The sequence below is a fragment of the Triturus cristatus genome, chromosome 1_2 (genome assembly GCF_964204655.1).
Source record: "Triturus cristatus chromosome 1_2, aTriCri1.1, whole genome shotgun sequence".
NCBI classification, from domain to species: Eukaryota; Metazoa; Chordata; class Amphibia; order Caudata; family Salamandridae; genus Triturus; species Triturus cristatus.
Window position 1 is genome coordinate 355,542,550 of NC_140580.1, and position 15,449 is coordinate 355,557,998.

At 44.9% G+C, this 15,449-nt stretch overlaps 1 protein-coding gene and 1 pseudogene across 2 annotated transcripts in view; one reads left to right on the top strand and one right to left on the bottom strand.

The window, feature by feature from the left end:
• THAP3 (THAP domain containing 3) overlaps positions 1-15,449 on the top strand; it is a 166,943-nt gene that overhangs the window by 65,600 nt on the left and 85,894 nt on the right. Inside the window, exon 3 of one of the 2 annotated variants that reach the window (XM_085604452.1) lies at positions 5,242-5,319. In XM_085604452.1, the coding sequence (XP_085460578.1) occupies positions 5,242-5,319 (78 nt within the window). The remainder of the gene's footprint in view (positions 1-5,241; positions 5,320-15,449) is intronic. The other variant, XM_085604459.1, reaches the window with a different exon arrangement.
• Positions 1,353-4,125, bottom strand: LOC146867356 (putative tRNA(His) guanylyltransferase; annotated as a pseudogene).

A 15,449-nucleotide genomic window follows, 5' to 3' on the forward strand; every position in this document is an offset into this window, starting at 1 on the left:
TTCTCTGCTCTCTCACACAACTCGCTTCAATTCTCCCTTGCATTTCTGTGTTCCTAGCAGTACACACTGGCTTGCTATATTATCAACAATTTTGCAGCACACTTCTACCAACAGTATGGTTCTGTAACGCTTCTGGAGATTGGGAACCCTTTCCTGACAAAAAGCATTTGCAAAGCCAAGAGGCCTCACCTTCTTTGCCGATTGGGCTTTGAGGCAAAATGTTTTTTTGTAAAGGCGTGATGTCGAGTTGAAACTGAAACCCACGTCATAACGCTGGTGCGCGAACTCTTGATTACATATATGTGTGCCAATGCAATGATGCAAGCAGCATGTTCTTTTTTTTTTTTTTTTTTATCGATCCAAGAAGGCAGGTTCCACTTGGTTCAGTAAATTTAAAAAAACCAATTGTTAGCACACAAGCACCAGTTAATTTCAGAGCTGCCTGGCAGCAAACTACAGCAGCCAAGATCTAAAAAAATATATATTTTTTTTAACTGTAAAAAAAGGTTGGGGCAACGGAGGAGCGAGGGAGAAGCAACAGGGAGTGGGTGGGAAGGGGAAGCAATGGAGAGTGTGCTAGAGGGGGAGAGCAGTACGAGGGAGACAGCAAGGAGGATGGGCACGAGCGCACAAAAGATCAAGCAGTATACGATGGAGAGAGCATGGGGGCAGATATTTGGCAGAGAGAAGCACACGAAGGAGCGAGCTGGAAAACAAAGGCAGTCTCAGAGTAGTGACCTAATTTTTTTTTAAAGTATTTCCCTAAAAGTGAACAGCGGAAAGATACAAGTCAGCAAGTCAAAAGGAAGGTGAAAAAGCTATGTTGTAGGGAGTAACAAAAACAAGATGAACAAGATGGGGCAAGGCAAGAATAAGACGCAAACTAATGAGAATGACACTCCACCTAAAACTAAGCCCACTGGAAGTTTTTGGTAAGACCATAACTGGTCTTTTATAGCCAAGACCTAAAAAATGTATGTGAGTAAATAACTGTGTAATGTGTTTTGTGGTGTAGAGCCCGCAATCAAATGGAGCTAAAGTGCCCGTCAGTGGTACAATACCCAGACAGCTCCCTTTCTATCCATCTAACTACCTCATGGAGACTGTGGCACCATCACGGACACATTGAGTATTCTTGGGTTTATCCCCTCTACAATGCATGGCCTTTCAAGGAGGGATGTTTTTTCTGCCAATTTATTTTCAGGGTATTTTATTCTACAGTAGTCACTTTTTGCTGCCAGTATGCACTAATCTCTGTATGACGGGAGACTGTTATCCTGACGTCCAAGACTAACCTCTCCACTATTAGCCTTTTTGCATAAACCGTGTTAATCTGATGATGGAGTCTGTCACTACTGGCTCAGGTTAACTACGGTGTGCCACACAAGTACGGTCTCTTTTACAACACTCGCTCTCAGATGTACGTCCCCCAACACTGGCTGATCCTTTTTCACCTTTTTCCACAGCAGGAGAGTTCCTTTCCGGTACATTAAGGGCTCGTTGTTATAGTTAATATTGAATTCACTAAACAGAATCTCGTTCTTATTGGCAGCAACTGTACCCTGGAAAGAGAAGAGACAAACATGAGATCTGCAGTGTACCTCAAACTGTAAATAAGTGCTCAGTAAAACACAAACGCACAGTGTACTGTCTATTACTGTTACAATTAAATGTCTCGCCCTCTTCGTCACATCCTGGTTTCTGTAATTGTCTCAGGTGGATTTCATACTACACTGTGTGCGGGATCCTCCAGATACAACATTAAAGCTCTATGCGGTGCTTGGTGCCAGGTCTGCATTATCGATCAAATACCCAACAGAACAAATGAAGGCCCAGGGCACAGGCTGAATGGCGTTGGATTGTCCTGCCTCCTGGGTTCTAAAGAAATAGAACAGTGCCATTGACTTGGGGGCGCTGGGCTCTTGAGTGGGAGACTGCCTCTGAGTGACAGCACAGGAGTGAAGATGAGGCATTAAGACTTACTACTGGGACTAGTTATCAAGGATCCCTACTGCAACAGCGCCATTGACTTGGGGGCGCTGGGCTCTTGAGTGGGAGACTAACTCTGGGTGACAGCACAGAAGTGAAGATGGGGCATCAAGGCGCACTGCTGGGACAAGTTATCAAGGATCCCTACTGTAATTAAGAGGACCCTGTTGAATACATCAAACCAAAATGCTGACAGCATCGCTGTATTCTTTTTACAGAATCTTTCTGCCACTAACACCACTATGCCCTGCACTTCGCCATGGAGAATGCCAGGTCCTACACCCCACCACCAATGAGAACGCAATATCCTGCTGCGTTGAGTGATGACATCTCGTCTCCCTTTGCCCTGAAAAGATGCATGGCCAATACAGAGTGCCAGCAGTCACTGGTGAATATACACAATAAAAGCACTATTTTTTATAGACTGCAGGCAATCATTCCACAACACAGTTCCTGAATCCTTACTCGCAACCTCTCCTGCGCCTGCGCTGGTGTCAGACCTCCTCCCTGGACGAGTGACCAGAAAGCAGTGTTATACAGGTTGTTACCGTGGCCTGAGGAAGGAATGCAAGTAACAGTTCAATGTCAGCTGAAAAAGACGTTATGCCTTCAGAGTGCTACTCACTCAAGAGGCCAGCTTACACAGAATACAAGATACCGTAATATACATCGAAAGCAAATAAAATCAGTCATCCACAACCAATCTTGCTACTCCTTCTCAACTCAACCCCAAAAATATTGTAGCCTCTGCCACTCTCCTACTATCGTACACCAGTGCCCATTCCCCTATCTTGAAAGGGCCCCCTCTCCTCAAGTTTCCGGTCATCCGTGCCCACTGATCTCTTTCGTCATCATCAAACACTCTTTACTGGTCAGCGTGACCTTACTGACACTCCCCAATAGTCTCCTTGTCAAAGTCAACTCGCAGCTGCCGACAGTAGCCCTGCTGGCGTTCCCACGGTTCCCGCGGAGCGTAGAGTCTGCTTGTCTCCAGCTGAGGTAGTCCTTCAGGTTTTGGTCGCTCGGATATAACTCAGCTCGGCCATCAAATCCCGGTGGGTAGAGGAGGGGCGGCTCCGCAAAGTAATCTTTCCAGTAGAAGACAAAACTTGATGCAAACTGGGAGGCCACTTGAGTCAATAACTGATGGGTAGAGGGGAATGCAAATAGAAAACAGATGATTACAAATGGGGGAGCGGAGGAGATATAGCATTAGAAAGCAGCATCACAGAAATACACTATTTAAATAGTACACAAAGTATCAACAGCGGCAGGGCAAGGGGGAGAATTACAAAAGGAGGAGAAAGGAAGCAAGCCAAAAATGGACATAGCTGAAGAATTACCATAAAACTGAGAGAAAGAAAAAAAGAAGTACAGGAGGAGCAAATGATGGGAGAGAGAACACATACCAACAATCTGAGCAAATCGTACAACCGCTTTTCAGACTTGGTCTTAATTAATGACTCTAAACTGTAGAGACACAAAGGAGCCCACACATACTATCTATGAGATCAGACCTATGTCTCTGAACGAGGAAATAATTGTGTGCAGTCAGATAAAATACCTTTGTGGCTATATGTGTTCCCACTAGTAGTTTTTTCAAAACTGCAACAGAGAAATATAGGAAAATTAGGGTTAAACAAAATCAACGCAATTACTTTTGGCTCCAAATTAGAGCTCACAAGCCTACCATCTGGCCTATTTCCCGCAGGTTCCATGTCACTGTTTTCGGTAACAGGTGAGAAAGCCACACCTAGTTGCACGTATAATTTACTATTCCATCTCGAGTTAATGCATGTTAGCGGGAAGAGGGTGCGGGCACTTGTAGGTCACTGGGCAAGCACAGACAACTGTGCACACTCACAAAGGAAGGACAATGTTTTTCAAAAGCTACGGAAAATTGGCAACAAATCAGTTTTCTTCCTTCTTGCTGTAGTTTTACCTTACTCACCTGGCCCGCCTCTTGAACCAATTTGATTTCTTGTGGAAGACGAAGTTATATTCGTCACTCTGCTGCATTACATTCTGTGCACAGCAGTTCATCAAGTGCAGGGCACGTGCATCATTGGGCTTGGAGAAGTTGTGTTGCTCAGAAAAACTGCACAGAAAACAAATCTCAGGTTCACGAACAGGCATGGTTATATTGTGAAAAACTAATAACGGTCATTGAAAAACAAAAGATTTAGAAACCAGAACTTAATAGCACCCAAAAAGCAGGTCAGTACCCACTCACTCAAAATTACATCCACAGCAATTCATAGACCTGCTCAGCGCTTGCTTGTCTAACAACAGCAACATACTCACATTCCGTAGCATGGTCAGCCTCGCAGCCTGCCCCATTATCAAAACGAGACGCCGTGCGTGTGCACATCTGCTGTCCGGCGCCGGGAACAGCTCTGAAGCCCACGAGCCGTGCAAGACGCCGTGCATGACGCCGTGCATGTGCACATCTGCTGTTCGGTGCCGGGCACAGCTCTGAAGCTGCCTTGTATAGTTGCAGTGAAACTGAAAGCTAAATGAAGCGCACAAAAGTGAGAGCGCAGTGGGAGTGTGTGAAAGCTAATATCGCTAGAGAGGAGACGCCATGCGCGTGCACACTGCCTGTCCGTGCGCGCACATGGTTTGTCTCCCTTCGCGCACCAAACCGACAACAATAGTCTCGCCAAGGCGAAGCAGCGCATGCACTGCGTTCGCTTGGCGAGACCTAAAAAAGGCTCCAGCAAACTGCATAGAGGCCTCTTAGTTTGACCAGTGAAGTATGTTAGTAGATGAGGGACAGGGGCCCTCTCAGCCTCACTGACAATCTTGCAAGGTAGCTGCCAAGTGTCCAGGAGAAATCCCTTGTCAATCGCTTCTTTCTAGCTCTCCAGTACATTACTTTGGGCACCAAAACCGGGACGTTTACTGGATGGCTTAAAGCTGGAAGTGGAGTTGGATCCAGAGAGTGTGGTGACTGTAAACTTGTTTTTGCTGTATTATCATGCAGTGTGTTCCTGTAGGATGCTTTTAGATTAATGCAATACTATCTAATAAATGCTTTTTGTCTTGGTACCCTTGTTTATTTTTGTTGATCGGTTTTGTTGTTTTAATGTTGATTTTTGAAAAGGAGAATGCAAAAGCTCAGCTCAGATTCTGTTTGCTTGTTTTCTGTTTGCTTGTTTTCTGATTCACATTGACAGAGGCTGTATCGCTGTGAGATTATTGATGTTATTTTGGTCCATATATAACTTCTGGCATTCACATTTTTTTCAGCAATTACAAGAAAGGGTAGAAAAGAAACATAATCTCAAAAAGCAGAGAAAGAAACTAGATCACCATTCTAAGGTAGAGGTAAGCATACTGTCTCATGGAGTAATTAGAACATTGTTATCTGTCGGGATTGGATTTATTTGTAGTAACAAAGAAACATGAATAACCGGAAAGTATGTAAATTTTGACTTACTACAGTTGACAAGGAAAATCGAATATTCGTCATGCAAATTTCAAAACTCTTATTTGATATTTTGTTACACAAAGGCTATCATTTTAGGGACCTAATGGGACCTGGTGAGTGTGCTAATTTAGCTGGGACTTGTTCACTGATGTGTTTGCTGGCTTCCACTCTTTTAACCAGGGGATTCTGCCTCAAGAATCGATTACTGCACTCTCTTCTTGGGTCTGTAACTTTCTTATTGGCCTGTAAATTTCTCTTGACAGATGACTATTCCTTCCAAATTCTTCTTTTTAAGAATACAGCAGTGTATTGATGAAGGCATTATACTAAAAGTTATCCCATATTGCCAATTCTGGGATTAGGACAGTATATGTTATGTCGATTTGTGGAGCACACTGTTCTACAGTTTCTACTAATCTAGGAGGACTGTGTATTTAGAACAAGAAAACTTCATAATACAGAGACTCAGTCTTCTTGTATAATCTGTGAATGTTGGTGTTTGACTAGCTCACAGTACTGCATCCAAACTCCTAAACCTCCAGTGTTGTAGATATTGTCAGTAACCTAGAACATGACTCCCAGATTCCCAAGGAAATCGTGGAGCAAGATCTAACCCCCTTAGTTTGTCACTTTTGCATGCCCAAAGAGCCGCAAAGAAAAGATACAATATTGCTAATGGTACTCCTATCTATTGCTAGCCTCTATGCTAAAGAGAGCATATTGGGAGTACCCACCTGCACGATCTGTTGGAATGACCTATCCCCATACCTTGGTAGTCTATGTCAGGAACACAGGCTCAGTGCATCCATGGATGCACCTCCAAGTGTACAGCTATCTTCTTTTTCAGGTTGAAGATTAGGGACAGAGGGTCTACATTTGAGCAGCGTTCTGTGATGACTCTGGCAGAAGCGCACCTCTCACCGACTTCCGCACGGACCCGGTTTATATAGTCAACCAGCAAGCTAATCAAATGGTGTCAAAGATGCAGGACAATGCATTGATTAGACTGAAGCAGAAGAGTCATCTCATCGTGAGCCTGAAAATAAAACAATGTCTCATGTCATGAATTTGTGCGACCCTGGAGCTAACTGTGCAGACTACAGGGTGACAGTGCCCATCAGGAAGAAATGTGTGCAATGACCATTCACACAACAGAAAAACATATACAAAGCTCCATTAGGAAATGAGGCGAAGTCAACACAAGAACTAAAATGGAAGCTAAATGCAAACCGCATAACAACACTATCACCCGTGAGGATATCCAGGTCCTTAACTGGTGTGTCGGCATGTGGACCCTGCAGAGTTATTCGAAGAGTCACATCTTCAACTTCTTGGGGAACTCACGAAGTGAGGAGGAGGCACAGATGTGTTGTGGGAGGTTGTTCAATGTTTTGGGTGCGATGTAGGAGAACGAACAACCTCTTGCTATGATTTTGTTAATGCGGGGTGTGCTTGCCAGTGAGACTAATGCTGAGCATAGGTGTCTGGAAGACTGGTGAAAGTGTATGCTGGTCCAGTGTTGTGCAGGGCTTGTAGGTGTATGTGAGGAGTTTGAATACGTTTTTGTGATTGGGGAGCCAGTGGAGCTGTATGAGGTTAGGTGAGATATAGGTGTGGCTTGGAAGGCTGAGTAGAAGGTTTGCAGCGGAGTCTGAATGGTTTAAAGACTGTGCAGGAGCTGCTTGGAGATTACGGTGTAGAGTGCATTGCTGTAGTCGAGTCTGCTTGTGATGTGGGCTTGCTTGACGGTTCGTCCGGTGTTCTGTGGCAGCCACTTAAAAATATTTCACAGCATATGTAGGTTGGGGAAGCAGGCGGAGCTCACTGCATTGACGTGTGCCATTCTATTTGGCTTGCCGTCCAGGATGATACCTAGATTTCTGGCTTGATGGTGGGTGTTGGTCCTAGTTCTGTCAGCCACCAGGTGGCGTTCCATGTGAAGTTCTTTTTTTTGGAAAGACTAGTACATCTGTCTAGTCAGAGTTGAGTTTCAAGCAGTTGGTTATCATCCATTCTGCTACCCTGGTCATGCAGTTGGTTAAGGTGGTTGCCTTGTCCGTCAGGGAGAGGATGAGTTGGGTGTCGTCTGTGTAGGATATAATGGTGATGTCTTGGACTGAGTGTATTTCGGAAACTGGACCATAGGCGATGGATGTCTGGGTACTCATAAAGAATGTGAACTGTGTTGCATGCGGTTTGGTTGCAACACCAGCAGTTCAAGTTGTGTAAGAGGAGTTGGTCAGTTTTTGCAGTGTCCAATACCAATCCTGGAGTGTTTTGAAAAGACAGAATTTCATTGTGGATTCTCTGGTCTCCCATCTCCATCCCTGTTTTACCGTCTTTGTTTGAATAAGTCAATTGTAGTTGTTTCTGCCATTTTTGACAAAAGTAGAGACAGTAGGGGTTGCGATTTGAGATGTATAAGCAGACTGTAAAAGCCCAGCTGTACACCTCTATACATTCCCCAGTGTTTCAGGTATTGCAGGATTAGCAAATTCTGGATATCCCAAGCTCTGGCCCCAAGACTCTATGTAGACAGTGTCTAATTTACCTGTATTTCTGTTGCTGAGAGGCAGGCAGATGGAATTCGTCCTCTAAAAATGTCAAATGTTTTCAGTTCACCTGCTATCAATAGATGGTCTAATGTCACAATCCCTGCCTTTTTCCATACCTCCCAGCATATGGGTTGTCCCTATACTTGCAAGACTGCATTATTCCACAGGGGGCTTGGAGATGCAATCTAGCATTGCATTGGAGTAACTTATTGGAGTGGTTTCAAATCCGTACTGTATTCTGATTTCTGGGATTGGACATCAACCTAGAGGGTATCCTGAACTGGCACAAGAGGTGGAGGCCCGAATCACAGTTGGCCAGGTGCTCCAGGTGTACCCAGAAGGGGGAGGGGTCTGTCACCCCGGGTCATATGTAAACTATCTAGGAGAGGTTAATGCATTTTAGTACTGTTCAATACACATTAAGCTTAGGTCCCCGCAGTTCCTGTGAGTGATCAATTTGGAGATTTTTAGTCTCTGGCTCATTCTTCCACAGATAAAACGTTTGATACCCTTTTTGATAGACAGGAGGACCTTGTTATGGAGTAGGCGTTACTAAGGAGTAGGAGTGGCAACATCCCCATGACATAGATGAATCATGGGGCCACTGCTATTTTTAGTTTGTTAATGCTAATGTTGATGAAACTTGTTGAGCGCACGAATACCCGGGGGTGTCTTGGCACTATTGACTGCCATAATTCTTCCTAGTTACTCAGTTCTGGAAAAGCCAGGTTTTCAACTTTCTCCTAAAAATGGTGAGGGAAGCTGCTCCTCTCAGCTCGGCTGGAAGTGTGTTCCACAGCTTTGCGGTACTATAGTAGAGACTCCGGCCGCCCCAACCCGAGGTGCGTATTCTAGGTACCTTCATCAGTCTTGTCCCTGAGGACCGCATCTGTCTGGCCGGATGGTACCAAACAAATAGCTTTTTGAGCGACAGAGGTCCTGTGTCGTTCAAAGCCTTGAACTCTAAACAGGGGCCTTAAACTCAACTCGTTTGGCCACTGGGATCCAATGGAGTCAGCGAATTTCCTTGGTGATGGAATCGTATTTGGGGCTATTGCTCATCAAGTTTGTTGATGTCCCCACATAGACAAATTAAGCTAATTCCATTTAGCATATTCTAAAGTATGATTGACTATGAATAAGTCTAGGTTGTCTGAGGCCATTACCTCTAGCACTCTGTTGATTAGGATCCCCAGATATTTGAGTTGTGACCTTTTCCATCTAAATGGATAGTCATCGATGGCTTCTTTGGCGGTAATTCGTAACATAGGCAGGGCTTCACTTTTGTCCCATTTGATTTTATAACCTGAGATTACTGAAACGTCTATTATGAGGGACATTATGGCTGTCAATGAACTGTCTAAATCGGTGCAGGTGAGCAGTTGTCACTCCCATAGAGTTGCAGTTTGGAGGGGCTGGCCAACCTGAAAATACCTGTAATATCGGGGGGTCTTAAATATAAATGCAGCCAGAGGTTTCATTGCTCACAAAAATAATAAGGATGACAGAGGGCAACACTAGCATGTCACTATATGTGCCAGAAAAGCGTTGAATAGAAATTCCTTCCAATTAACCTCTGCGAATGGGGAGGTCTAGGGCCATTAAATCTTCTTAATGATGTTCTTCGTGTTTGCAGGTGTATCCCCTGCGATGTAAATGGGCTCCTACAATGTCGCACATCACTCCATTCCTACCCGCCATTCAGCTAGCGCGGGCCACCTTCCATTCCCGGGCTGTCTCTCTTTTGGCAATCAACGTAGCTATACCTATGAAGTATCTTTCCCACCTGGTGTTTCCTAAGTCTTCTAGTATCCCCAAAAGGGCATGTTTGGGCTTCTGCTTCTTTGAGTACACCAGGACCAGAGTCTGAGACTTAGCTATTCATCTCCAGGAGTCGGCAATTGGAGGGCATAGCCATGTTGTATGGAAATAGTCTATCAGAGCATCAGAATTAGGTTGGAGAGAATAGTTCCCCTCATGCCATAACTTCAGGGGGGTAAGGTAGATGCTGCAGGGGGGTAGAATTTAATAAAATATCTACTTGTCCATGGGGCAGGTCGCGTCATAAATCTACTTTTCCTGTAACAAAATCCAGGTGTCCCTTTGGTGCCATGTAGTGCGGCGACAAATTATGGCAGCAATCTCATATAAGAGCTCTGATATAGCCTCTCTGATTATGCCAGCGCTCAAACCATAGTAGTGTTTGACTACTAGCAATCCCCTTATATTGCCACGTTTCCGCGGATCTATATACTGGGGCTGAAGGTAGTGGTAAGCAGTAGTTCCAGGGTTGGAATGCCCTTTTGAGTCTGTGCAAACCTACTAACTTGCATGTTTTAAGGGTTTTCAACAACTCTTCTATAATCTTTTCCCATACTGAGAAATGTTGGAAATGTATTCAGGACAATGGCAGATGTAAACTTTCTTCCAGAGATGGGGAGGTGGGGAGGTGGGGGAGGAGTGGATGGAGGGAGGGAAAGTGAACTTGCAAACACTCAGATTTTTGCATGAGCAAATCTACACCTGAATATTTGCTCATGCTAAAATGCAGTTCACAAATATTTTCTAGGAGTACTATTTCTTGCCCTACTTCTGTAAATTCTTGTGAATTCACAAAAACCCTATAGCTGCACTTAATTCAATGATGTATACCTTGGGTGCAATTTTGAGACTTTCTTTAATAATTGAGCCCCTAATTTGGTCTGGCGTTAACCGTGACCTTTTGTGTTTATTACAATTCAGTCTCTCTCTGTGTATTGGCTGGCTTCTCTGTGAGTGACCGCATTCTGCTCTTTCACAAGTAGCATATCGGCACACAAAGTAGTTTTGTTCAGTGCAAGTAACTACAGTGGCAGTGTGTGCTTTTTGAGACCAAAACCAATTTTTGCTTTTGCCAATGTTTGTTTTAATGGTGAGGGCCTGGCAGCTCCCAGACCAATAAGGTTTTACAAAAACCATGCCAAAACAAGTCACACATTGACAAAACTAAAAAGCTGACCACCAATTTCAGACCTACTGGCTTTGCCAATGCTGGTTTATTTTTATGTTTCCCATAATCTTATTGAAAGTGGTTACACTGATTTTCCATTATGAATATTTTGGGGAAATATTAGCATTCATCAACACATTTTACTAAATGATGCTGCAAAGAAATGGTACCTGAAATCTTACAGTAGTTTAGCTAACTGTTTTTTTTCCTGCTTTCCTTTTTATATGAACATTTTATTTTGAAAGCAAAGAATCATCAAACTTGCTTTCAAGCTTCTGCAAATATTAGTATCTAATCAGAAAGCATTCTGGGAGCATAATACATAGCCTCATATTGCTAAACTTTGAAAATGTACGTACACATTTTTATACTGTAACCACTGTCAGTAGTGCAGTTACAGCTTACAACATTTACTTAGAGCTTTCACCCTAATAATAAAGGCTTTCAATTAATAACCCATAAATACAAGTTTGAACAGTATTAAAACTAACCCTTAGCCGAGTATTCGTAGTGGTGCTCGGTGTAGTTTCACGGAGTTAAACAAAACTGCATGGAACTACGTGGTGCTCCACTCAGTGCCCACAAAAGAGTAAAACATTTTTTTTTTAAAACCACTTAACTTCTCTTCTGCCTGCCCTCCTCCTCGCCGCGGTGTCTCCCTTCTTCCGTGGTCCTCCTCCTCGTGTCCCTGTACGTATTACGTCTTGCGTGAACTGCGCAGTTCATGCAAGACGTAATACGTACAGGGACGTAAGGAGGAGGACCACGGAAGAAGGGAGACACTGCAGCGAGAAGGAGGGCAGGCAGAAGAGAAGGTAAGTGTTTTTAAAAAAAAACGTTTGTAAGGAGGCTGGCCTCGTACTCCGCTCCACCATGGAGTCAGAGTTTTGCAGCAACTTTGCGTTCCCAGTGGAGTGCGGAGTTGGTAAAACTCTGCAAACTCCGCTGGTGGAGCCGAGTACGACGCCCAGGGTTAATTAACACATGGACACAAATATTAGTTTAACTGCAGACAGTGCCCTTCCCTGGTCTATAATGTGGCGCTGCAAACTGGCAGCCAAAGAGTTTGTGCTGCAGGGAGTTGCACCTACTTGTCCCAAGGACAAAATACACATTAAAACTTGTTGCCCTTGACCCCAAACAATATGTCCTGGGCATCGGGCTATAGGAATTCCACATCCCTGATGCTGTGTAGATAATTCAATTGAATTTGTCTCAGTCAGGAGGATGTGGCGATTTCGCGAGAGACCCTGCAAGTGAGTCACCAGTTCAGGTCATCAAGGGGGCCGATCCAAATCTCCCATTTTCGTCTCGGGGGTAAAGGAGTCAGGGGAGTTGCTAATCAAAGTGCGGTATATGCAAGAGACACCACGTCTTTCGGGCTCGCCCATCAGTAATTTGACCTTTGGTTGGTAATACTCGGGAGCCTTCAAGACAATCTTTGTACATGGCTAGAGCATGCCTAAGATGCAGGTATTTATGAAACTGGGCCTGCGATAAGTCATAATGGGCCTGATGTGGGTTCTCTGCCAAATGTTTCCCAGGTTCGTTATGACGATTTTGTTCCGGACCTGAAAGCGTTGGAGACTTGTGGTGTGATGGAGGTGACGTGCCCTCCACAGTGAGTCTGTTGTGTTAGTGTGGTAAACCAGCCCATGTAGTTTAGCAGCATCTCTGAATTCCGAAAGATTATTCGGATAACCTCAGTGAGCTGCTGTTGGACAGGGTCCCCATACAGTAGTCCCATTACTCTCTCTAGGCCAAAAAGGGAGAGTTCAGCCCCGTATGCAGGATTGTCCCAACCTGTGGTCAACTAGTAGTTTATCACCAGTAACTGTGTTGCCTTATAGTATATCTGAAACTCCGCCATTCACAAACCACCATTGTATACCAACATTCTGCGTTTAGCCAGGCTATGCGGGCTGGGTGGAGGACATATAAGTATTGCGGTAAGACCATAATTTTAAATAGGGCCAGGTGGCCCAGTACAGTTCAGTGACAGAGTCTGCCAGTATCAAGAATTTTATTTCCTCGCAGATATGAAGAGTGTCTTGTTGAGGCTCCATGTCAGTTCTGGCATTCGGGAGATAAAGATTCCGAGGTATTTACAGCGTAGTGGTTTTATAGGTATGAACGATTGTCACTGTGTAGCCGCATTGTCACCCTGAATTGGAACAAGTAAGGAATTGACTTTGTTTACCCGAAGTCCGGAGGCATCCTCATAGAGCTTGAGGAATTGAAAACATTGTGGCCCCATAAGATGTGGGTACGCTAAGAAGAGGAGGATATAGTCGGCATAAAGTTCAATTCTTTCCTCCGTACTGCTCTCCCATTTTCACCTTTGCAATTGGGCGTCGCCTCTCACCAATCGGGCTAGGCAGTCAATGGCAAGGGCGAAAAGGAATGGGGAGAGGGAGCATTCTTGTTGGGTCCTCTTGCAGATTGGAAAGGGGTCAGAGAGCACACCAATATCCAACACCTGAGCTAGTGGTCATGAATAAAGCAGGTCAATATATACGTGTATGTTAGAACCAAGACCCATTTTTACCAGAACCGCCCTAAGGAAGCACCAGTTCACAGAATTAAAGGCTTTCTCAAAGTGAAGATGTAAAAGTGCACAGGGTTCGGCCAGTTTGTGGACCCGGAACAGTGCCTCATGCAATCGATGTATACAATAATGGGTACGTTGGTTGGGTATAAACCTGCACTGGTCCGGATGGACCAAGTTAGGTAAAGCTCATTTAAGTTTAGTGACAAGGACTTTTGCAAAGATGTTGATCTCTGTGTTAGTAAGGGATATGGGCCTATATGAGCTGCAGTGCTGCGGGGGATGGCCACATTCAGCTCTAGTGGGTAGTGGCTTTTCTGAGCTGCCTCTAAGTTGAGAAGATGATTAAGTAAGAGGACATTTCGACATTTTTGATAAGTCTTCCCAAAGTTCAACCCAGATATAGCCTTGTGGATTTCTACCACAGAAATGGGCTTGTCATTGTCAGCCCTATCTCTTGGGTATATCTGTGGGAGTGGTTTGTCTGTCAAAATGAGTCAATGTTGCTTGCAAGAGGGCAGAGGTCAATTCTCATACAACCTTGGGTTTTACCAACTAATACTGCTTCAATCTCAGCTGCGTTGCATTTAAGGGAGCCTTTCAAATCAAGGATTTTAGGGATTATTCTGTTGGTTGTGTCAGGTAGAATAGTAGCTTGCTGGATTTGTCCCCGTACTTGGATACCCTTTGTGTGGAGGCCCTCCAACATTGGCGTGCCTCCTCGAAGACAGTCTTCTTGAGGATGGACCTGGCAAGCGCCAATTGGTGCTGTGCGGTCTCAGTGAGACTGTTTGCTTTGTGCCATTCCAGCATGAGAACACCGACGTCCAGGTCTGTCACTACTTCTTGCGATCATTCCCTGTCGTTCGTATGTAATTCCTGCTACCCCACGGATAGTTGCTTTGCCGGCAGCCCAGAGCGTACCTGTGGCATCCCCTGTCCCTGTGTTAGTGTCAAAGTAAGTCTGTAATTCGGTGGCCAGGAGATCCGAACACCGGTCATCCTGGAAGAACAAGGCATTGAGACTCCAGAGTTGTGTGGTAGTAACCCCACCATTCCCAAATTGAGTTAAATTGCCGCTTAATCTGAAATACCCCTGGTGAAAATACCCACACAGTGGACATGCAGGACATCAGTTGCGGGAGCCGGGAGGAGGTCCATGCGTGAGTGATTTGTGTGCAGCAGACATATGAGTGTATACTTCATCTTGGGGATGCCAGATCTTTCATGTCACACAGGACCTTTTTAGTTGCTTAGCCCTCGTCAGTCGGTATGCTGTGGGGGCTCCTATATATCTATGTTGGGGTTTAGTGTGGCGTTAAAGTCTCCCCCTATAATAGTATTGTCTATGGGGAAGTTCATGATTATCTCTGCAAGGGCTTTAGAGGCGTGGGACATGCATACTCAGGATGTTGTAGTGTCGTCCCTCAAGGAGGCCTACTCAAGGGGACTGTCACAGTTTTGATAACGGTTAGAGGGAAGGTTTTGAGCAACAGTACAGCAACGCCCCTGGAGCCCCATGCAAATCCTGTGTGAAACACACTGCCTTATCCAAACTGTTTCAGGAAAGCGCTGTGGAGCCCAGGAGATGAGTCTCCTGCAGCTTAAGGATAGATAGACAGGAGCATTTGGCGTAATGGAGAACAGCTGTTCTCTTAACACCCGTCCAAAAGTGCATTAAGATTCCTGGTCATGTCAGTAGGAGCTGTCATAGGATTGTGGATAGTGTGTTACAGGGTATTGCCCCCTCTGGGGGTAGCCAGGGTAGGTAGAGGAGAACCAAGAGGGTCCAAGGGGTTCACTTGTTGGTCACATTTCCCGAGAGGGAGGGGCCACAGCAGACTGCATGCTGGTGAGACACAAAACAACAAAAAGGTAACTTAACAACCAACCCTTCCCAAACAACAGCCCCCCTCCCCGTACTTTCTCTCCCCT